The sequence below is a fragment of the Bactrocera tryoni genome, chromosome 2 (assembly GCF_016617805.1).
Source record: "Bactrocera tryoni isolate S06 chromosome 2, CSIRO_BtryS06_freeze2, whole genome shotgun sequence".
Classification (NCBI taxonomy): domain Eukaryota; kingdom Metazoa; phylum Arthropoda; class Insecta; order Diptera; family Tephritidae; genus Bactrocera; species Bactrocera tryoni.
In genome coordinates this window covers 39,932,854-39,943,401 of record NC_052500.1, presented here as the reverse complement: position 1 = coordinate 39,943,401, position 10,548 = coordinate 39,932,854, and the positions used below count along the sequence as shown (strand labels likewise).

At 40.9% G+C, this 10,548-nt stretch overlaps 1 protein-coding gene across 2 annotated transcripts; it reads right to left on the bottom strand.

Annotated features, from left to right (window-relative positions):
* Window positions 1-398: 398 nt before the first annotated feature.
* LOC120767323 (PHD finger protein 14) lies at window positions 399-7,188 on the bottom strand. 2 transcript variants are annotated; one of them, XM_040093258.1, is made up of 4 exons: window positions 6,831-7,188; window positions 5,698-6,749; window positions 1,409-2,252; window positions 399-1,346 (listed from the first exon to the last, which is right to left on the bottom strand). In XM_040093258.1, the coding sequence occupies exons 1-4, from the start codon at window positions 7,117-7,119 to the stop codon at window positions 517-519; spliced, it is 3,015 nt and encodes a 1,004-aa protein (XP_039949192.1). In that variant the 5' UTR covers window positions 7,120-7,188; the 3' UTR covers window positions 399-516. The 2 variants fall into 2 exon arrangements, with proteins under 2 accessions (XP_039949192.1, XP_039949191.1); XM_040093257.1 differs by having other exon boundaries at window positions 5,698-7,188.
* Between the last annotated feature and the right edge of the window lie 3,360 nt (window positions 7,189-10,548).

The following is a 10,548-nucleotide window of genomic DNA, read 5'->3' as shown; positions in this document are numbered from 1 at the left end:
TTCTCTTGCTCTTGCAAGACCCGGTGCACGGTGCAAGAATTGCAGATTTACAACGGCACAACAACAAACACACGCAGAAAAATATTTGCAAGGGCTGTAAAATATGTCAGACCAAAACCTATGTATATTTGCGTGCAATGTTACGCAAAAATATAATTGCAACCCTGTTGTAGTTGCCATTTTACATAAAGACATATTACGTCGTTAAATTGTTGAGGAAGATAAGTTTTAAATGGATTTTATTATTTCTATTTAAATTTTAAAGATTTGTTACAGTTTTTTTTTCTTAAAAATGTATGCAGAAGGTGCGCCAATTCACAATAGCCATGCTTAATAGTCATTCACAACAAATTGACCGAATTAACCATTCATATATCACTAGATTCTGCAATGGGTGCTCTCGTGCTCTTGTATATTTCGGTATAGTATTTTTGCAATCTGCAATCTTGCAAGAGCAAGAGAATACCCCTAATATATCAAAAAGTTAATGTCTAATCTAAAAAAGATAATGTATTTTTATATTTTTTCTTCATCTGTGGGATCGCAATCAGCACAGTGCCAAGAATAACCACGTATTTTTGGTGTCTTTTTTAATGGTGGATCCAAACACGTAAAGTGATAGTGTTTATGACACTCATCGCATGTTACAGCATTACCGCCAGAACCCACTTCTTTACAAATGCAACAGACAATACTTGAAGGTAATTGTATGATTGTTGTTGATTTAGAATGAGATAACAGTGAATTCCTTTTACCAGCTGTTTTCCTTGGGCTAGTTTTACGAGTAATAGGTGTTTTCGTAACACTTAATTCCGGCGAATTAATCATTGTTTCCGATTTACTTCTCCCTACAGGACTTTTCTCCACCAAAACTGGTGCTGAATCTTCTACAGTTTCTACAGAAGTTGGCCGTGATGCTTCTTCAGCCGAACGTACCATATCCGCTGATACATAAAAAAACTGAGCCTCAGGAGTCACCTCGCCAGGCAATGGCAATGTTTTAAATTTAATTTTTATTTTCGGAATGCTTTCTTGTGGGTTTTCTATATCATGACCATGTAATTTTTTTTTGCGCTTACGTTTATGCTCTTTGATTGGGGATTTTTCAGTATCTGATGAAATAATGTGCTTACTCCTATGTTTGTCTTTACGCTTTTGTTTTCTTCCTGATTTAATAGGATCTGACAAATCTTCCATAGATGGAATTGTAGTATTAGTATTCACCGGTAATGCTAAGGGGTCTGGATCAGGAGTTTGGATAGAAACTATTTCGCGGGTTGTAGTGACAGATGGTAGTACCAGTAGCAAAGGTTCATCAGAAAGTGACGTATGAACTATTTGGGTTACTGAAATGATAACAAAGAATATAAGCAAAATTAACTCATTTCAATTTACTATAAAATCTTACTGTTTTTATTCAATACGGGAGACTGAGTTTGCTGTGCTGGTGACTTAATTGCTTTTTTAATATTTTGCAGAGGAACATAGCATTTACTTTTTTTCCCCAAAATGGACGTTGATGACACATACATCTTGGGTGTAGTTTTGCTATTTTCATCACTTTTATTCGAAGTTGAAAATGAATTGTTAGGTTTATTTTTTTTTGTAAGATTTTTTGTAAATTGTAAGGTGTCTATCGACCGTCTTTTATGTGTTGGCCCATTGTCGCTTTCCGACTCCGGTAAAGCAATAATAGAACCATCTTTGTTAAAACGTGTTCGCGATTTACGCGGTCCTTTTGGCATATCAGCAACATCTTCAGAATCTTCTGATTTATCACATTCAGAACATTGCCAACCGTAGAGTTTAGACTTCTTTGGATGACGGGTCAATGGTGGATTCAAACAGCTTAAATGATAGTGTAATTTGCAAGTATCACATTTCGCTAGTAGGTGTTGATCAGTAGTGCGTTTGCATATTCCACACTCGAATGTTTGCACGTTTAACGTAGGTGTACTTGGTGCTGATGACGCTCCTCCACCAGCAATTGGCGAAGACTTTGCATGTGTGCTTAGCAGACGTATGGAGTCTACTTTAGTTCCAGGCGGGCCAAGATGAACTAAAGGGAATCCCACCCCCATTTTAAGAGCAGCGGCTGTAGGAACTGAGATCGGTCTGCTAGGTGGCGTTGATGCTGATTTATTAGATTCGTAATGAGCATGTCCAATATTTGATGGACTGGGAAATATTTTATTAGGACACATAAAGTTGATTTCTTTGTGAAGTTGAGAAATTGTAGTAGTTAACGATTCCTAAAAATAAATATTTTAATGTAAAATCACATTCAATGTTGAAAATAAAACATAAAATAGAATGGTTTTGTGAAATACAAAAGGACTTAACCCTCATCGAGACCCTCGGGTCTGACCAGGCATATCTTGTTTTTAAATGTTATTTAAATATATTTAGAGTGTAGCAAACGACTTGTGCTTCCAGGTAGCTTCCTAGAATTTTATTGTCTATAGAATTCAGAACAAAAATTCAAGGATGTCGTATCGAAAAGGACGAAAAAAGGATATTATAATATTACACCTTAGTGCACAAATGGTGCTTGGCTACACCCCATATATTTTGTATGAAAATATATGAACTTTGGTATGTTTCTATCACTTCGCACGGTTGATTTATCTGTTTTCATGTTCGCTACATGTCCAAATTGGTTTGTAGCCGCTAGAGCGTTTTAAAGGTTAAGAAAAATGTAATTTTTCTCAAAATGTTACATTTTTTGTGAACGCTATTGCCACGCCCCTGGTAGGGATAGAGGGTAGGTTGAGGGCTTTCCTGAAAGCCCCAGGGGTGAACTAACTCCCAAAATAGTTTTAATCCCCCCGGCCCCATACCCCCCCAACTGTAGTGAAACAAAATGGGGGACATGGTGGAAACCCATTTTCGCCTATTGCCACGCCCCCGGTGGGGCCTTGGGGGCGAATTATACATTTCCTGAAAGCCCTTTAAATTACCTAACCGTGGACAAGGCAGTCAATTTGATTTCAACCAAATCGAGAGGTAAGAAATTTCAAAAATGTATTTATATTGTACATATAAGATCGTAAATACAACACGTATTTCCATACAAATGTATGTAAACACCACTTGGCCTAGCCAAGCACCATTGGTCTCGACTAAGTGTATCAGACCGTTGGTCTCGACCAGGGTTAATTCGGATACGATGTGACATTAAAACTAGAAAGCACTTAAGATATGCAGACGTCTGGACGGCAGATCCTGGGGATGCAAGCCCGGTACAATGAGATGGCTGTGTACTATGATTGTAAGGCCTATCGACATACATATATGGAGCGCTTGCCTGGGCTGCAAAGGCAGCGCAGTCTTCGGTGGTCCGTAGACTATCAAAGCTGCAAAGGCTTGCCTGTGTCTGTGCTTCGGGGGCAATTTGCACATGCCCCACGGGGGCAGTGGAAGCCATTCTGGATCTCACACCGCTGCATCAGGTGATAAAAAAAAGTAGCAAAACATACCATGCTGCTAATGTCAGCAGTGGGCTGCGGAAGAAGGAAGCTAATGTCCTCTCGACAGATGGAGGCACTAGCGGAAAGTACACCGCTGGACCTCCTCCCGAAGGACGGCACCACGAAGAGGATTAATTTCAAAAGGAACTACAGAATTACTCTGGGCAGCAAAACGGAGTGGAGCGATTCCACGCTGGAAATGCGGCTGGAAGACAGTACCATCCAGTGGTACACTGACGGCTCAAAAACACCGGAAGGTATTGGGGCAGGTATTGCGGGACCGCGTACTAAGCTGTCCATACCAATGGGATGCTTCCCAAGTAACTTTCAGGCTGAAGTTTTTGCCATATGTCAGTGCGCAGAAATCAACTTCCGCCGCAACTATCGCAACCACCGCATAGACATTCTCAGCGATAGTCAAGCTCAACTAATTAACCTCCCCCAGAGACAAATTCAGCCTTCTCGCATAGTCTCTTGTGCTAACTGCCGTTTCAGCGACCTGGAACAGGAAACACCAACACACCTAATTCTCGATTGTACAGCAATCAGCAGAAGAAGGCTTAAGGCCCTGGGTGCCATATACATTAGCAGGGATCACATCATCTCAATATCGCCCTGCAAACTCCTGGAACTATTCAGGCTGCTGGAACTTTGGGAAGTCATGTGATATAGGAGAGGGCACAATAGACCCTAGGTCGCGGTGCATTACGTCGTTAATAATCTATCTATCTATCTAAAACTAGAAAACTTTAACTTATACTACTTTTGTGAAGGGTATATACATATGTAGGTGCATTTTATATAGCACAAAAGGGTACAGAAAAATGTTTATCCTGATTAGAATAATTAAAAGTGTAATAAGTTGTTATATTAACTTAGTTAGATCTGTGGAATGAGTATTTGTATGAATTACGAGATTATGTAAAAAAATTAGCCGAGCAAAATATTGTTCAAAGGAGGAAAGATTGGGCGTTCAAAATTTGCAAGGAATGGGACACATGTAAATCAAAGTTGCAGACATATTGAATATGTCCCAAAAATTTGTGTTTGATGCCTTAAAATTTCCGAAAAAGGGTTGAAAAAATATGCCGACCACCAAAAATTATATACCTGACCACAAAATCACAATAAATTTAAGTCCTGAACTCTAACCTAAGAGAACGGTATCGAATAAAGCATAAATTTTATATTTTTTAAATGTATAAAATATATTAGGGTGTCCGTTATTTACCAAATTGATTATTTTTGACGAGATGCCCCCTAACCTTTTAGGTTACCATCTAAAAAAAAACCATAAAACCATAAAACCATAAAAAGTCCTTAATTTTCATAATAAACCATGCCCCAAACACGATACATTTCCCATGGAAATTACATGGGATTTTTGCACTTTTTACGAATATTTTGTTTTCTCTGGAGCTTTCTCGTTTGTAGGAAAGGTCATATTCTTGTACAGAATTGAATACTCTACAAAAAAAGTCTTGACAATTTTTCGATATACTCACTCCTTTAAAAGTTATTCAAGGTTAAAGTTAACTTCTGGGTAATTTCTGGAATTTTCGAACTTTTACGGCATATTGAAATTTTTTTTTTGTAAAATTCAATTGTTTATTCTAAAAAATATATTATGCCTATAGTTTTAAGATAAAAAATAAGAAAAATTTGCAAATCAAATCAAATTTAAACCATTTGAGAACATCAGATTTCCTTTATTAAACATTCCTTAGTTACATTTGCATATTACCCAGAAGTTAATTTTAACCTTGAATAACTTTTAAAGGAGTGAGTTTATCGAAAAATTGCCAAGTCTTTTTTTGTAGAGTATTCAATTCTGTACAAGAAGTTAACTTTCACCTAACTCGAATCCTAATAGAGCATAAGGTTTTCATTTTGGCTTGCCTTATCCGTCGTTTATCCTTTAACGAAATCAAACAATGAAAAACCATTCCTAAAATCTTTTTGGTCTCAATGGCTATGACCTTTTTATTCCTACAAACGAGAAAGCTCCAGAGAAAACAAAATATTCGTAAAAAGTGGCAAAATCCCATGTAATTTCCATGGGAAATGTATCGTGTTTGGGGCAAGGTTTATTATGAAAATTAAGGACTTTTTATGGTCTGATATTTTTTTTTTAGATGGAAAACTAAAAGTTTAGGGGGCGTCTCGTCAAAAATAATCAATTTGGTAAATAACGGACACCCTAATGTATATACATATGTATATGTACCTGTCTAGATTTTAAATCCTTGTTCATATCTAGCCTGGCGTCATAGGTAGTGCGAAGTAAATCCTGTTCATTAGATAGACTCAGATTATTTTCCATCATATCTGAAAGCTGCAATTTAAGCTCATGTGTTCGTGAAATTCTATCCAAATAGTATCCAATAAATTCCACACTAAATGCTGGAGCTATATGCCATTTCTTACGAATATCTGTCAATGCAGCGATCTGTGCTTCTTGACGCTCTAATAGCTCTACATCAACTGCCATTATATCCGCTTTCGCCAGTAACCTCTTGCAAGCTGAAGCCGAAGTAGTAAGTAGACGTGACATTTTTTGTGTCGGTACCCATGGAACTGGTTTCAATTGTTTGCTATGTGAATACTTTGATTGATATTTCAAAAGTTTACGTTGAATACGTAACTGTGCCGGGCAAGGATCATCAAATTTTTGCAGTTTTTTCCCCTTTTGCTTCTCTTGCATGTTTAATCTAAGATTATGGTAATTTCTTTTTCGACGTTTTATCATTTCTTTTTCAGAATGCACTTTACAGTGTGCAAAAAATGGATCGGCAGCGTCAGCTTCTTCGTGATGTGCTTCTGTAAGGAATCCAGCAGTTTGTGCACATGTTACATGGAAATACGTTTTGCACATGCCAGCATCACATCCAATACATACTCCCGTACGTGCAAATCGAGGAGTTTCACAGAGAGAACACACCTTGGCTCCCCACTTACTATAAGGCATTTCGAATAAAGTAACCGAAGATAATTGGTCAACTTCTCCAAAGGCTACACCAGGAACATAAAGAGCGCAAATTAGATGCACCCATTTTCCAACATCTGTTTCTTTGTATATTCCGCCTTTATTCGGACACAACTCACAATTTGGTTCTAAAACGCCAGCACGGCAAGCTTCACAGAACCAAGGTTCGGTAGAACATGTAGAATTAGTGCTCGATATACTCACGTTGTCATTCACACCATAGCAGCCTTCATGAACAGACACCCCACACCCATCGCATTCAATTATTTCATTTGAGTCATCACTACGATCACCTAAACAAACACAGCAAATTGATTTTGCGGGTAATTTAGATTCAATAAATCTATTTGTATCTAGTTTCTGTAACACTTTACATATTTCCTTACTGCCCATAAATACGGGATTTGTGCAGTCTTCATTTTCATTTTGTTTTATATTTTTGTGAGAATTATCACTATAATGCTCTTTATACAAATCATCTGAATCACTTTCATTTTCTTCACTACTATTTTCTGAGGAATTCCCGTCATCATTGGAATCAGGATCTTCGTCACTGTCATGATCTTCTATACGAAAATCACTATCTGAAGAACTTTCACCTAAATCGAAATCTAATAGAGCTTGAGTTGTCATTTTTGGCTGCCTTATCCGTCTAAATGACATTTTAGTTTTAACGAAATCAAACAATGAAAAACCATTCAAATCAATTTGATCTATAAACAGAAACTAAATAAACTGAGTTACGTACATATTTTATACTCCTAAAATAGAGCTGCCCGTTTCAAATAAAAATTATATAACCCTGATGTTACACGATTAAGAAATTATTATCGAGCACCAATATGTATATCATACTTATTTTCTTACCTAGTATGTGCGAGAAGTAGAAGTTTTTCCAATTAAATCGAATCTAGTCAAAATACTGGGCAAAAGCTACTAATAATAGTGTAGTTGGAAAAAGCAAATAGTCTGGATTATTTATTTAAGAATAAATTGAATTATGCATCAGACATTTTGCCCATAATTATCTCGATCGAGAAACCTCCCGGCTTTATTCCTGTGGACCACCGCAACTTCGGTAACTTTAACAAAGCTAAATGGGTCGGATTCATAAAATTTACCGAGAGCATCGAGGTGAATCAGTTGTTTTCGCTAAGGAGCGCGACACCTTTCGACATGCCGATCCCTGTCAATACAACGGGCAAAATGGTTAAAGCACATGAAGTTTTATAACTTCTCCACTGGTGTGAGTAAGCCTTGGACTACTGTCAAAGCTTTGTCTAATCAGAAGAGACACGACGCCCTAGTTGAAATTTAATATCCATGCCTCTTCGCACGCGAAGAATGGCGCTAGCTATTTGCTGGAAAAGCATCTAGGCCGACGGGAGTACGCTTCCTCACCAAGGTCCTCAACCTGTCGCTGACCACTCTTCAAAAGCCCGATTTGTGGAAAATCGAAACGTGGTCCCACTACTGTAACCTGGGAAACCCGCCAACAGAGCGGAGTCCTATCAAAAAGCACATTGTGGCGATCCTCGTAGCGTTGGACTTGTCAGAAGCATTTGACACAGTTACCCACACAACGTTACTTGAGGACATCGAAAAATCTTCGCTCTCTCCAGTTTTGAAGAAGTGGACTATGAACTACATGAGCGGTTGAGAATCAGCTTAACTATTTCGAACCAAAAATTCTAAATTGAGAACATTTAAACAGGGGGCTCCGCGGGCTGGCGTCCTCTTCCTGCTTACAATTAACTGCCACGTCTCCTAACACCCTCAACCAACTGAGGGAATTTCTATCACGATAATTAGGCAATGGAATCGATGGCATGTGCTCAAAAATAAACGGCTGTCTCTCGACTTTCCCGCTTCCACACTGCATGGCACCTCTATCCGCAACTAAATACTTTTAGACATCTCCCAACTTTCATGAGCGATGCTGCTCGGCATCTCTTCTGGAAACTGACAGAAGTTGCATGTGTGCGGCGACCAAGAGCTACCAGCTCCAAATCCAGGGTGTTACGCTACTCCTGTGCCCATTGGATTATTTGCAGCCAGGAGGTTAATTCGGCTGTATCCGAATGGGGCTTTCCCAACACCGGGCCGCATTGGGAAGTAACTGTGGCCTTACCGCGTCAAGGGGCTTTGGCGTGGGGGACCTTTAGTTCTCCTTAAGAAAAGTAGATCCGACAGCTCACTGCGTTGAGCCAAGGGTCGTAAGGAAATGATATACTATAATACTAAACAAAAACAAAAGCAACTAAAACACAACAAGGACAACGACCATGAACAACAGAATCAGCGCAGCTGCAGGTAGGGGAGGTCAGGGAAATAAGCGAAAGCTTAGGTCACCTGCCCCCTCTTCCAGCAGCTGGAAAACCCGGCGGCCACGATGACCGTCGCGGAAAGGGCATGATTTTAGCCGGCCTGAAGTGGTACCTGCGGCACCTCCGGGAAGACTCCTGAGGTGTCGGAGCGCTCAAGGCAGCGGGGCCCATAGCAGCTGCCCAATCAACGCCACCCCGACCGCAAGGCGAGGTGGCGGAAGGGCAGCGCCTTCAGCCATCTATGCACTAACCGCGAAGTGGAAAAGCGGGTAAATTACGCCGCAGGAGCCCCACAGCTCTAAAAGGCTGCAGGGCAACAGCACAAGGTCAGCCGGATGGCAATCCTCCGCTCCTCCGGAGGAGAGACGGCGCAAATATGCGGATGCGGTAAAAGGCATCCGCATGGCTGTACTGCCTCTAACCCACCCGGCGGAGACGTTGGAGTCGGAGGAGCTTACCGTGCTCCAAGACCTCCTCATGAAAGAGTTATTCAGAGGTAGTGAATACGCAGCGTCCTTCCTGGGGAGCAAGGTCGAGAAAAAGGGAGAGATATAGGGATGGAGACTAAACTTGTACATAGACGACGAGTCGTATAAGTATGTCTGAGCAGCAAGCTTCTGCCTATACTATAGGTCTAGCACAGTGATCTTAAGGCCATACTTGCCCACCACGGCCACCGGGAGCAAGGAAGCAGGAAAGATGCAGGTGGATGAGGTTGCTACTCAACCCAGCGAGAGTAAGGCGGAACAGGTTGCGACTCTTGCGACTTCGGAAGTCGCTGATGAGAGGGCCTGCGATCAGGGAGGGGTGCTACCCTTAACGCAGGAACTCCTCGAAGGGTTAGGAAACCTGATGGATGGCAGTGCGAATGACGGCGGGGATGTGGATTTTCCCCTCATCTCACCGATATTATAGTGGCAGTTAACGTGGAAATTGCCTGCTGTCGGCTGTCACAGCGAGCTTCGGATAAACTGGGCATCCTGCTGATCAAAGAACCTTGAGTCTATAGAGGAGAGGTTAGACTATATAGACTAGTGATGTACTGCAGGAGACACTGGCTGCCCCTAATCATTGGTTGTGATGCGAGCGCCCATCACATTTAATGGGGCAGTACGGACTGCAACGCACGAGGTGCGTATCCTTTAGAGTATATATTAAGTAGTAACTTAGCTACAAAGAATGTGGGGTGTGAACCCATCTTCATTACCATAAGCAGGAGAGAGGTGCTTGACATCACCTTGAGCAACAAACCTGCGAACGAATTGGTCTCACAATGAAAGGTTTCAACGGAGCCCTCCTTGTCAGATCGTAGAATCATATGTTTCACACTAAAGGTAGAGGTCAGACAACTCCCCCCTAGACGTAACCCTCGGCAGACAAACTGGGATACCCTCCGGGATATGCTAAGTGAGAATTTGAGCAAGGAGGGGGAGACTGACAATAGCGTTACGGGCCCAGGAATGGAGTGAAGGTTGTCTGCGCTAAATGGGTCAATTACAGACGCGTATGACTGCAGTTGCCCCCTAAAAGCGAACACAGACAGGCGCAATTGTGGTCAAGAAAACTCTCAGATCTCAGGAAAAAGGTACGGAGGCTGTTTAAAAAAGCGAAACGTACTGAGGTCTGGGAGGAATATTGGGGCAACCTCACCTTATATAATGAGGATATTAGGTCTGCAAAGCAGGCAAGCTTTTGCAGATTCTGTGAAAATGTCGCCTCCATACCAGCTCGGCTGCATAAGGCACTGGCCAGAGGCAAGACTGAC